At 37.8% G+C, this 14,115-nt stretch overlaps 1 protein-coding gene across 1 annotated transcript in view; it reads right to left on the bottom strand.

Annotated features, from left to right (window-relative positions):
* Nucleotides 1-14,115, bottom strand: part of EIF3H (eukaryotic translation initiation factor 3 subunit H) — a gene marked incomplete at its 3' end in the record, with an annotated part of 73,659 nt that overhangs the window by 51,977 nt on the left and 7,567 nt on the right. The window contains exon 2 of the mRNA XM_026046304.1: nucleotides 7,434-7,590. Within this exon, the coding sequence (XP_025902089.1) occupies nucleotides 7,434-7,590 (157 nt within the window). The remainder of the gene's footprint in view (nucleotides 1-7,433; nucleotides 7,591-14,115) is intronic.

Raw genomic sequence — 14,115 nt, 5'->3', positions numbered from 1 at the left:
GTTGACTTTGCGGTGCTTTTCTTCAGCTTCCTCAATTTTATTCCAGCAGTCTTCAGGGAAGGAAATGGCCAAATGTACTTGCACTGCAGAGAAGGAAAGCAGGGGGAGCGGGAAGGGGTAGGAAGGCGTTAAAAGGGCTCTCCTCCTCTCSGGGCAGCTGCACACTGGGAGAAGTGTTACCAGAGGAACAAATGGACCAAGAGTCAAAAATACTGGCCAAAGTTGCAAGGGAGCAGAGAGACCACAGGCGATCAGGCTCTTAAGAAAGGACGTGGCATAAAGTTTAAAAAAAAAAAAAAAAAAAAGAAAAAGAAAAAAAAAAGCAACACACAAATGAAGTGATTCATGCAGTTAAATGGAATGGAAATTTCCACTCCTGTAGTATATTATTGAAGGCTGAAGATTCATAATCAAGATGGAGAAAGTAGTTTTACCACTACTGACAACGCTGCCCTTAGATGGTCTAAGATTCTTTTTGGATCAATCTCTATTTCCTTCAACCCAGTGGTAGCCTAAAGATTCTTAGGCTCCTAAAAGCTACAAAAGTAGTAAGAAACCCAGTTGCTAAGAGAACAGGCTGTTTATCTACTGAGGTGTCTATCATATGTTACAGCAACTGCCTGAGAATAAAAAAGTCGGAATTATCTTAAAAAACAAATGGTTACATGCAGGATTCTTTTCTGAAGTAAAGCAAAATTCTGATTATATTTTGCTTATATTTTATATTTTTAATGGGAATTAGCATATGAGATGTTGTTAGCCATAATATTTCCACAACTTAATGATAAAATGTAAACATGAGGTCATTTGTGTCTGCCTGATTTAAAACCATTTAAATTGTTTTTATATTAAGTTCTCACATTTGCCCCAACCTGAACAAATAATACATGAAATTAATTTGTAAAACTCAAATAATCTTCAGATTCTTTGCTCTTTGCTGCAATCATAAATGACTGGAAAAACTTTTTAATACTGAGGATAAATAACCTGTACATCTTTTTTCCCTTAAAAACAGCATTAAATTTGAGCATTTTCCAATCATTATTATGAACTACCATATGGACATAAAACCAGAGACTAATGACTGAAATCAAAGTACACATAAAATAACTGAATATACATTTATTGTTTAATTGGTTATCATCTTCTGTATATTCCAATTTCTTTAGTCAGAGCTCAGCTGACTGTATTAGCAAGAAAAATCAAATTCAGAACAGCTTATTTCTAATGTTTAACCTATACTGCAGAAAATGAAAAAAAAACTAAAAAGAAGTCAGGCTCTGGTTTTGCTGATTATGTAAAGATTAATGAGTTTCAGCAGGAGTTATAAAACTATACAAAATAAYCATACAGCAAACTAAACAATCCTGCCACACTAGTATGCAGAATACAGCTAAGTCTCCCCAAAAATCCACTAAATAAAAGTCTGCTAGTTTCACTGTGTATAGTGAAAAAGTTTAATGAAAAAGTTAGCTGAATACAGTCTTCTGGCTCATTCCAATACTGCAAAATGTATTCACCTACAGAAAACTACCATTCACATTATTCACTCAAACTGGGTTCTTCCGTAACTTCTATTTTAGTATTACCAAATGATTATTCTCAAGCACAACTTTCGATACATTTTGGCATGATTATAACAAGCAAAAAGTTTAAATATCCATGTATAGGGATATCCATGTATAAAATCAAATACTGTGGTTGAATTTGTCAGAATCTAGACAGCTATAAAAGTTTTCATGTTTAAAATTACCTCATGACATTTTTTCCTGGAATATGCTTTCTTAGGGGAGAAAAAAAACAAGAAAAAAAAAAAGATAAAAGATGGGGCTTAAAAGCAAATTACACTAATTCTGTTTGCTGAAAAAAAATTAAGGAAATTGCATTCAAATAAAACTTCAACATGTCGTTACTGCTTTAAAGAGTAAAATTATTTCTCTGCTTTGATACTAAACTAGCTTGAAAAACATATATAATAATATATATATAAAATAAATATATATATATAATTGAAAAATATATATGTAATTATATAATATATAATAAGCTTTAAAGCACTAAAGCTAGAGGAAAAAATAACCTTATATATTTAATTTTTTTTTTTTTACTCAATAGTGCAATAAACAAAATATTTAAGGAGTTCCATGCGATGCTATGAGGAAAAGGGCGGTTTTCTCCGTGTTTTTCCGGCTGCAGAGCCCGGGACGACACGGGCCCCTCACGAGCGCCGCCTCCGTCCCTGACGGAGCGCGCGGGGCGGCGGGGGCAGCGCTGCGCGGCTGCCGCCACCCCCGTGCAGGGGGGATTCACGGGACGGCGGGCGAGCCCTTACGGCTGTATTTAGTCGCCACCTTTTCGGGTTTCTTTGGCGGGAGCCGGTGCCCGGGCTGCAGGGGAGGGCAGCGGCCCGCGCCGCTCCGCACGTCCGCGCGCTCGCGCGCGGGGCAGCGCTGCCCCCTGGCGGCCGCCGCGCGCACCGGGCCCCGCTCCGGCGGCCCTCAGCACTGCCGGGCTGTTCTCGGCCTAAGCACAAAGGAAACAATCCGAAACATGCGAAACTGGGACAGACTCGACTGTTCAGTTTCTAAGCAGCGACCACCTGCGTTCCTCCTCCATGATCACCAGAATCCCCTCTATAAAGTAATCCTTACCGGGTCTAAGAAGCACTTCACTAATTCCTTCTGCCCCTGTGATAAAGAATCCATCTTACAATTCAGAATTCTTCAACAAACTGCACAGGTTGAAACATCATAAACTCGCACAAAAATCCGGCTTACAAAGCGCTGCCAGCACTTTGCCAGCAGAAGAAAAATCCTATTACCTGAACATAACCTTCTTCCTAAAACAGCACAGGAACTAACGTGCTGTTTTAGCACATTATAAAGGGTTTTGGAGATTCAGATGAACACATCACACCTAGGGCCAAAAACCACGTTCAGATCTAGGGGCTCCAGGGACATTTGTTTGTGTCTTTAGTGAAATAAAACTTCATTCCCTATGACTGGATTTTTCTGTTGTCTCATAAACATTCCCTTTTCCCCATGGACATCTGTCCCTTTCCATGCGCAGCAGCTCTCAGTGAGGAGACCTGCTCAAGCTGCAACTGCCACCACGAGCAGGGCCAGGCTCCTTCCTGCAGCCACACCAGGGAACCAAGACCTGTGGCTACAGTGACAACCCTTGCAGCATTAATATGATTAGCTTTAAAATGAGGAGACGAAAAACAGAAAACTTACCCTTACTATTTTTAAGGGAAACAGCAGTGATTTGGTGACATCAGGGCTGTTAGGGCAATACTACTCTAGGCAATTTTCGTCCTTCACTTAGTCCCGTTGGTCCCAGTAGCTACACATGCTCCTCTCGGGAGATGCTGGTTTGATCAGAGAGCGGTTTCAAGCTGCGTAAGGCATTAGTAGCAGGAGCAACGGGCTGTGTGCCCCACGCCAGGGCACACGGGAGCCTCCACAACTGCTCACCAGGCTGTTTGGGGCGCTTGCACCATTAAGGGAGCCAAAGAAAAAAATGCATCTTTGGAAACCAGCAGCCAGTAGTTGGTAAAGGAGTTTTCCAGCAATTTTCCTTTAGCTGTCAGAAGCCTCTGCTGCCACAAGGATCACGTATTACCCATCACTGTACTGCAATACTGCAAGAAAGGCTGTGGGGTTTAAACAGTTGCCACCGTTGTTTGATTAGAAGCCCTGGAAAAGGACTATACTGCAAGGTGCTATTTCTCCCTAAGTGACTCTGATTGCTGTTTAGTCCCAATGAAGAAAATAGGGCAATACTTTCACAAAGAGCACTCACCCCGTTATTTTTAGTTGTTACGGACCAATGATACAATCAAATATAAAGTATAGCTGGCCAGGAAGCAAAAAAATCACTGAAGAGGCAAAAGGGAAAACAAAAGGCATCATCTGTATATTTGYTGCATTTCACAAGGAATCCAATGAAATCTCATAGTTATAAAAGAAGAAAAAGTTAAAAGCATCTAGAACTTTTTTTTATATAGGTAATTATACAATTGTCTTCATGTTTCTATGGGCATGATTACCATAAATATTTTTTTATTCTGGCTTTAAAGGGAAGAAATTAAAACACATAAGGTTGGAATAAAAATCTGTTTATCAAAATTAGACCTCACACAATACCTACAGCGAATTATAAAATGTATACTGCCTCTATAATATGTAACTTTTGCTCTCCATGAAAGGAATATACTTTGCCTTTAAACAGGAAGAAAAGCTACCAAATCAATAGCAGAACAGAAGAACAATGAAGTGCAATGAAGGGCTGAACTTAACCTTTCCCTCAGAGACAGCACTTATATTCAAGCACAACACATTCAGTTCTTCAGAAGAAAATACATCTAATGTGTGATCTCAAAGCAGAAGAGAGTCCACTTATTCTGTAGATCCTAACTGAAAGAAAAGAAAAACTGAGATTGGACAAAAACTTTGAAGAACCCTACGTGAAAGCAATCCTCCGAAATCGAACCTCACAGTGACGACCAGCTTGGGAACTGCATCATTTCACAGAAATGCTCTAACAAAAAGTCCTTACAGTAGAAATCTGATTCTTCCTGAAGAAAGGTGAATCATCAGGGAAAAAAAAAAATCAAAATGGAATCTGAAAATGTCTTAAAATGTCTGTTTTGAAAAGCAAATGTAAAAGCTCTAGGCATTTATGAGTTCAGTACTAACAGGGAAACAAAGTTATTTCAAAGTAAATGTCTGAACATGAGTCTGGAGAGCAGCCCCAACATTTTCCAACTTTCCTGTGGAAGCATCTTGTGCCAGACACTCAAAATACACTCCAGTTAAGCAATTTTCCTCCACTAGCTCACACGTCATCAACCAACCTTCACCTAGAGCTTTCTAACACAGAACTAGGTCGAATGAAATTATACCCAGAATATATTATACAGACTATTATAAGTGCACAAGACTTCCCTGAGAGGAAAATCTTGCCAAAAAATTATACCTCRTTTAAAATAAAAAAGTAACGTCGTGACATCGTAAGAGGAACTTTCTAAAAAGCAGAAAAACACCTGTGAGTTCACAAAAGTTAAGATAATCCCGCTAGATTTATGAAATGAATCATTGGAAGCTTAAAAAAAAAATCCTCTCATRTTTTATGTAGTTTCTAGAAGCAGTCTGGTCCAAACCAATCTCTTTTTACAATAAAGGAGCAAGTATTTTTTAAACTTAAAAAAAAAAAATTGAGGGAATTCCATTGAGACAAATAGTTAATGCTTACATTAGCTCAGGCACTAGCAAGAAGAGACAAACTGTCAAGATAACAAAGGTGTAYCTGAAGAAACGGTTATTGCTAACAACGTTTATAAGTCCATCTTTATCAAGTTAATAAATGTCATAATGTTAAGTGACATATTATTTAAATAGCTATTTAAAGAATTAAAATAATTGTATCTTCTTACCACCCTCAAAAATGTGTTTTATATTAGAAGATTTCCTCCAAGAAAGGAAATCATTAACTTACATGCCTCTTGCCGATTACCCAACAATTCATTCACTCAAATTTCACCTTCCTCTAGGTGAGCTTAATTTTTGCAACAGYGATGATTCCACTTCTCTGACATCACCATTTCTTATTAGACAACCGAATACTGCAGAATTAAAGTCGCTCAAGTTCACAGTTAACGTGAGCTTCTTGGTCCCCATAAATCTGAAGACTAATGATCCAAGCTACTTCCATCAAATCAAGACCACAAGGTAATGAATATTTTTCAAGTGCCTTGCTCCTGGCACTCTTACAAAATGATACAGAAGGAATTCTCTCTTTACTGTATTATTTTTTTTCCAGAGCCGATGAGGAGTTTGCCAAGAAATAACCCAACAGCAGTTGGTCCCTATTTCCTCCTGTCAGGGAGACAGCAGCCATGCAACTGTCCCCATATTAGTCCAAGACAAAGTATGGCTCAAATCCTTTAAGAAATACTCCTTGTAGGCCAAAAGCTTACACTGGGATTCTACCCAACCCAAAATCTTGGGCAAGGGAAAAGGAGGAAAAAAAAATTCTGACCAAACAGAGGAAAGAATTAAAGTTTCTAGGCAGAGGCAGCACTGAAATGCAGGTATCTTACTTCTTTCCTTCCATATATTTGGGCCTAGACCTGTGCAGATAAAGGCAACATTCACCGGCATGGTAGCCTTCTTGCTGTTTGATGAATCCATCATGGAAATGAAGAAATTCATTTCGCTCCTTGCTCCTCTATCAGCTACGCTGAATCAGTTAGGTCATTTTCTATAGGGAAATCTGCTTTAATTAAAAACTTGGATTATCCCAATCCTTTGAAGAGTTACAGAAGAGAGAAGTCATTTTTTAAATGCCTTTCAGGTCTGAAAAAAAACATAGTTTTGATCCTCGTACCATATTACTGTATGACAATTAACACACTCTCATCTTTAGCTTTTTTCTCTATATAGCAAATTGTGTGATTTCACACCAGAAGCCAAAGGAAAAACATAGCTCAGTCACCTTACCAGGCATCGAGAAAGTCTCGAAATGATCTTTTTTTAAAAAAGTAAAGTCTGCAATTCTTCAGTATTAAAGATAAAAAATAAATATACTTAATATCACTGTAAGCAAGATTAATCTTGCTCAAACTGATTTGTCAAAATTAGATACAATGAGGCTTCTAATCATAACTACTTTGACTATATTGCATTTTCAGTTGCTCTTGAAGTTAAACTGTCTTGAACTCCAATAAAAAGTGTTTCTACTGATTCTAACAAAGGTTTGAATTGTATGTCTTCTTAATTTAGAAATTTAATATCGAACTCTGCCAAGTAGATTACATTAATTTACACAGGCATTAAGAAAATATTTCTAGGGCCAGCAAGGGAGACAGATGTAAACAACTGGTACTATTTTAGCCCAATTAGAAAAGCAAAAAGATCATCCATGCTTCACGTAAACAATGCCTTAAACTTAGAGATCTGTTTTCCAGCTTTTCAAATGAATACTTAACACATACATGAATCCCCAGAGAGTAATGTATATGCATAACCACATATACATACATATACATGTGTACTCATGTACATGTATGTACATACAAATACGAACACATATGATAGTCAAATGAAACCATTTTTATAAAAAGCTTTTTAAGGTCTACATGAATTGTAGTTTGAAAGCTAATGCAGGTTTCAGTATGGACAATCTTACTCAAGTGTGTCCACATTGTGTAATATTTATCCTTCCATATTTTCTCACATATACAAGATTSAATACACAATGGCATGTCAAAAGACACATATATACTTTGAGTCAAATAAAAGACTCTCTGTTGACATCTAAATTTCCAGCCACTTGGGAGGGAGCGGGGAGCAGGACAGGACAGACACAAGGATGTTTTTGCACATATGACAACTCTGTAGTTTCAAATTTTGCACAATTGCAAATGTTACCTTCATCAAAGTCTGCGTCATCTTCTGTATGTTGTGGGAAAGGAAAACAATTCGTGATTTCAAGTCTGTCATCCACCACAAGTCCCAGCAGCACCCCCTGGACTACTTCATTCCCCTGTCCTTCTTCTTGGTAATGTTTAATGATCTTTAATACAACCTGCAACACAGAAGCAAGAAATCTGTATTAAACAACCTTTTTTTTACAGTTTCAAAACTCCAGATATATTGTTTAAATGGTCTCTAAATTATAGTTGCAAACCAAGCAAGCTACTGGCTAAAACACCAGMAGGTTTAATACAGCTTAAAGAACAGAAGGCCATTCTAAAATTACAGGGAAATAAAAAAGACCATTAAACAAACAGTCAAAACACAGTTCTAAACCAATTTTCTGAAACATCCTTCTAAAATGAAATATTGATCTTTTCTTCTTTACGTTGTTGCTGTAACAGTTAAAAGCTCTCTTACAAGGGCAATAAGCTGCCTCCCAAGGGAGATGTGTCACAGGAAACACTATCAAAACACCCTAAAACTAACTATGCAGAAACTTGTAGCAATTTTTTAAAACATAAAAGATCCATCTACTTTCAGTTGCATTAACTTTTAAGGTTACATCCTGGTGTGGTTTTATGTCAGATGGTAATGCATTTTTTATGATGCAAACTAACTTTTTTCCAAAGGATATTTAAGAATTATGGAACAACGACAGCACAAACAATAAGCAGCATAACAATAAGCAGCACAAACAAGAAGCAAAATTTGCTCATCCTTAACAAAATATTTCTAGGTTTTCTAAATCTGAATTCTTCAATGAATTATTCTGATAAGATCATATTGTAAGTAGTGTAAGGGCCACTCGAATATAAAGTCAACTAATCATTAGAAATGCTTTACACTCAAGTTATATGTGTGTGTATATATATATATATATATATGTTTTTAATAAAAATGAGGGCAAACACTAACTTGAAAAAACCTGAAAAAACTTTTTCAAGTTTCATCGGCTTGAAAAAAATAATACTAGGTGCAGGATAAGTGGGTCTTATTTCACTAAGTTCTAGTTCATCTCTGGTTTCATCCTGGAAAGATTGATAACTACAAACTTCATGATGCACTACTACTTTCGTGCCCATAGGCAAACTCACTCGCAAAATGGATTTCAGTTCAACCACTCTGAAAACCGATTTTGTATAAATACTGGCATTTGGTGAAGTTTCTACAGGGAAGGAATTTTAAATTCACACACATCAGGTATCTGTATTTTCTTTACCTTCTTCCTTCGTGGTTTAGTCTAAAGTCATGTCAAAATTTTGTATAAATTATATGTAATAAAGAATCAAAACAATGATTTTGAGTGCCACAAAAAAAAATAAAATTTAAAAAAAATTACAAACATTCATTCTTGTGGCAAATTGGGAAAAAAAAAAACTCATGGACAGCCTGATTTTGAAAATAAGGAAAAAAAAAAGGTAGAAAAGAAATCGAGCAGTTTTCAAACCTTAACCTGGCTACATCAGTAGATATTACCCAGAGAGATACAGACTCAACAGACTGAATTTAGAGATTCGCAGATTTGGTATACTGAATTTACATAAACTGACAAGTGTTGTTTTGTTACCCTCACACTCCTTTAAAGTATCTCATGAACTCCAGGCTTAAAACAACTTTTCTAACCTTCTCACCTATTAACAAGCTGCAGAAGCTAAGGCTGCRCGTAAAAGATATTAGCTACTGAAAACATTTATGAAACAATAAAAGAAATTGAGAAACAAATCCAGCGATACCTCATTCTTGTTCTCACTTTGCTCTAGAGCTTTATTTAGTACATAACATTCAAACCATTCATACAGCAGGATCTTGAACTTGGACTAAAAAGCCTGCCTGAAAATACAAGCCAATAACAAAATGTTGGTATTTTGCATTTTGGTATCAAAATAGACCTTCAAATGCAGAGCAGAGCTACTTCAGCGGAGGCAGGGAGAGCAGTTTCAGACGCTGGCACGTCGCTCCTTCCAGCCACCAGTTTCGCATCRGGCAAACATTATCACTGCACCCATGCCAATGCCAAGGCAGATGCTGATTTCAGTGCTTAAACCAATGCTTCGTAGTGAGTAAACTACGAAAACAAACATTGACCTACACACTTCCTCAAAAAGGTTGTAAGGTAACAGAACAAAAGCAGAATACGTTTACTTTCAGACAGATAAAACTATGAAGTGTCAAAATAACTTAGGTTACAGACCACAGGATTATTAATCATTTTTTTTTCCAAATGACAAATAAAGGAACATCCCAAAGAAATCTCAATAGGCACCATTATAACCTACGTTTTATCCAGTGCCAATACACTTTTCCAAATACTATTTTCAGTTCCCATCCACTGATCCTTTCATTAACAAGAGATACTGCCCCTTTTTACTAACTGTAACTGTTTTCAATACCTTTGCACTCACCAAGGGGGTCTAAGATGACTGTTAAACCATTGTTACATGAAGGTAACACCAATAGAAACTGCAATTCAACTGTTATTTTTAAGCAATGAAGTACATCTTTGGTAAAACGGCATTTCTGGCCCATGAACAAAAATTATGTATGAAAGTAGAAACTAAAGCAAGTTTTTCAGGAAGCTTATTTAATTCCGATACCTCATAATACCCAACTCACTGATGTTGTCAGTTGTCAGTTATTCATTTTTAAAGCAACTTTCTGAGGTAAACCCTTTAGCTAAGTTATACATATGCCATTCCAATGCCATAATTTCCTTTTTTCTTCTTTCTTTTTTTATTAAATAGAAATGCTACTCTCCTTACACTACTTTAAACAAAGGCTGTTCAGAAAAGAATACTCAGCACCAAATAACACTCAAGACTCCCCCAGCCTTGTAAATTTAGTCTTCAAAATACCAAAGCAATTCAATCACTTGAAGTAGCCACTTGCCAAATTTAAAGGCCATTAATCCTCAGTTAACAAAAATGCCTGTATTTCAGCAGTGCTTCTAATCTTCAAAGCACCGTTCAAACATTAGCAGTGAAGTCATCCTGCAAAACAGAACCGTTCCAAAACTGTTACACTGATCAAAGATACCCCTGTGCTGAGGTAAAATCCCTAATTTGAAACTTTGGTTACACTCTGATAGCATGATTAGTAATTTAAGAAGTTTATATGTTATTATAGAAGTACCTATAACACAAACTGGCAACTGAAACTCTGCAGGCCTTTTGAGGGATGCCAGAGCCATTCAGCTCTAGCACCATGAATAGGCCACGATGCCTGTTCCTGTACTTGTCCGAAGGAAGCAACACCACACCAGGCTCCAGGATTCACGTGGGCAGAGAGCTCTAAACACCACCCAAAAGCAGATTTCCAGCACCTGTGCTGTATCTTGCCTTAGCAATGCAAGATTCAGCCATATGCACCCAGAGAGCACTTGCTGCATGGTGTAACAAGCAGATTTACTTTCTTAAATTACATATTTATATGTTTTGAACGCTTAACAGTTTCCCTTGCCCAAGAAAAAATGAGCCCCACGTTGCCAGCATCTGTGGGGGGAASAGCAGAGAGTGTAAGAAATACCCCGTTACGTAGCCATTTGCAAATCAASCCTAACTGACAAGGGCAACAAACACAGGAGGTGCCAACATATCCACATGCCTTCAATGTTTTTAATGCTGCTGAAACTCTGATCAATGTTTATCTTGGCAGAAAAAGCCTTTGGAAACTATTATAGTCAATAGTATCTGACATTTTGAATGAATGCTATCACCCTTCTGGAGCCTTCTCCATGTGAATTCTTACACCTCAAATAGCGGGTTTTTGCATTTAAACTTGACAGCATGAATGGCAATTTCACTCGTACATCTAGCACAGCAAAAGCTCAGATGAGAGCACTGTATTTTTGCAAGCGAATAGGTCTGAAATACCACAACTAGCAGCTACTCATGCACGTGTGCCTGAAAGGTTCTAAACCGCCTGCAATCAAGACATCTATCAAAAATATTAAAAATGCAGCACCTTGGGAATATGGCACCTCTGGAAAAACAGAATGAGGTAATCTGCCTAATTTCCAAATGAATACATACCCAGAATTAAATATCTCTAGTTTTGCGGACCTGGCCAGCACAGGGCGAATGAGTGTCAGCACAGCCCAGGCTGCAGTCCCTGCTGATGAAGTGCAGAGGAGGAAGCTAATTAGCTCCTGCAGAGCAACTCGAGAAATGAAATTAAGGACAAAGTTCTGAAAACCCCAGATAAGTGTGAAATGACACAGTTCTTCAGACAGTCTTGCAAAAATAAGAGAAAATTAGAACAGGATAAAGGGAAACATGGGCAAAGTTAACATTTTTGAACAGTTCCAGATGATGTTTTTACACGCCGCAGATAAGTGCTTATCCTCCACGCACAAAAGACAAGCTCTGGAAGCTCACCAAGCAAGAACTTGCCTTGAGCTCATTTGTCTCCTGGCTACAGAACCTCTTGAAAATGCAGTAATGACGTCTTTTAAACTTTCCTGCCTGCACAACAGAAATTCTGAAATACATTTAAGGTACTATYGCAATGAATAAGAAAATATACATTTACTACAGATACCTCTCCTTCTGGATGATTAAGGAGACAGATATTTACAGAACTGCAGAATTACAAAATGACTGAAGATAGAGGGGACCTTTGGAGATCATCTAGTCCGATCCTCCCCCACACACAAGCAGAGCACCTAGAGCACATGGCACAGGATTGTGTCCTGTGCCAGGGAAGGAGACTTCAAAAACCTTTCYGAACAACCTGCTCCAGTGCTCTGGCACCCTCACAGTGAAGAGCTACTCCCTCAAATTTAAGTGGAATTTCCTGTGCTGGTTTCTGGGTGTTGCCTCTTGTTCTACTACTCGCCACCCCTGAAAAGTCTCACTCCCTCCTCTCGACACCCTCTCTTTATGTATTCATACACATATTTTACATACACAAAGAAATGCTACTTAATAGCACAGTCCACAGCAACTCTCTTCCAAAAGGGCAACATCTGATGGATATCATGGCCATGGGTGGGTTGATTCCCTCATGTTGCATATGCGACCCTTCGTAAGGCAAGGCTGCCACAACAGCACGGAGTGGCACCACAAGGTAACTCAAGGCTAACAAAAAGACCCTCATGTTTAATACATTATAATAATCTTTAAATGCTTATTCTTGGCTACCTGGAGAGACTTTTAAATTCCTCCTAGATTCTCTTACAGAATCTACAGTGTTTCTTCTTTTTTTTTTTCTGCGATCATTCCTGACATGAAGTGTGTTTAAAGACCTCCCCTTTTTAAATTTAAAAAACACACCAGCAATTACAGGGCACCCGAGGAATCTACATAGCCCTGATTCAAGGCCTTTATAACAATTCCATATTTCTCTTTGGTTTTAACAGGACAGAAAAGGTGTTAACATACCTGGACCTGCAGATCTTTAGGCTACAACGCACATGCCTAATTGTCTGTAAAGACCACTTTAACAGAGCAGCTAGAGCAGAGATTGCCTTGGCAGATGTTAACTGCATTAAGATTTTTGGTAACAGCAGAAGAGTAACTTGAAAACCATTGGGTTCCTGGGGCCCAAGCAGTTCAGAATTTTGCTGGCTGCTCACAGATATAAAATGATTTGTTTTTATAAAGCAGATTCTCAGGGTAAGATAATGAAGTTTGATGCTGTAYTTGTAGAGCAAGGGTGTTTTGAAATAGAACATTTTGATAAAATATTAATACATTCCTGACAATACTGCAAATCAGAGATAAGGAAAATAAACCAAAGTTAAATAAAGGAATAGATAATTTATCAAATATACACAGCAAGGTATGTATTTGGATTTGTTTTCTCCAAGAGCAAGTTTTTCAAAAATTTCTCCAAGAATGCTTTGTATCTACCAGCCCTCTACCAAGATGAGGGAGTTCTGAATATTAGGAGGAAAAAAAAATAAGTATATATGTACTTGAAGTAGAAATTACTTCTGAGATGCTGTGATCAAAAACTCTATAACTTCCCTTCAAGCAGGAATAGCAGGAATAGCTTTTGCAACAAGTACAGCCTAAGTACAACTACAAATACCCAACGATCTTCAATGAGGTGGCTGTTTCCACAGTGCAAACCTAGGCCCACTCCRCCAGCTGATTCACACAAGTGCACCACGGTTACACACACCTGCCTGCTCTGCACATGGGTTCCTTTCTTGCTCCTTCCATTTTTGGGATACTCTAAAAAAGTAGAGGCATTTAAAATACCAAATTTATGGTGGCAGTAGGAGGGGAACAAGCCACTCCAATTTATAAAACTTTCATGCTGCACGTCTACTTTTATGTAACAGATCATTATTTAACTATATTTACCAGCATTGGTTCTAGATGTTATCTAAAAGTCCAATAAATTTTTTGCTACTGACATAAATAGCCAGTTGGAATTTGGCTTGAAAAACCTGAATAGCACAAGCATTAAGCCTGTTTCTGTAGGAATGTAGCACTGGAAATTGAGACTCCTGGTTTTTGATTAAAGGTGGGTCTTTCATATGCTCTGTCACATGACGCAGGTCCTGTGAAATGTATTTAAATTCATCTATTTATGTCCAAGTGAGATGCTTGACCTTGAGTTAAATTGAGCTTAATTGAGTTAAATGTGAACTGCAAAGCATCAAATGAAAAGGTCATTAAGCAGCAGA

The sequence above is a fragment of the Nothoprocta perdicaria genome, unplaced genomic scaffold, assembly GCF_003342845.1.
Source record: "Nothoprocta perdicaria isolate Ctin4 unplaced genomic scaffold, notPer1 scaffold_430, whole genome shotgun sequence".
In the NCBI taxonomy this organism is placed as follows: domain Eukaryota; kingdom Metazoa; phylum Chordata; class Aves; order Tinamiformes; family Tinamidae; genus Nothoprocta; species Nothoprocta perdicaria.
The sequence above is the reverse complement of the archived record's forward strand: the minus strand, read 5'-3'. Positions and strand labels throughout refer to the sequence as shown.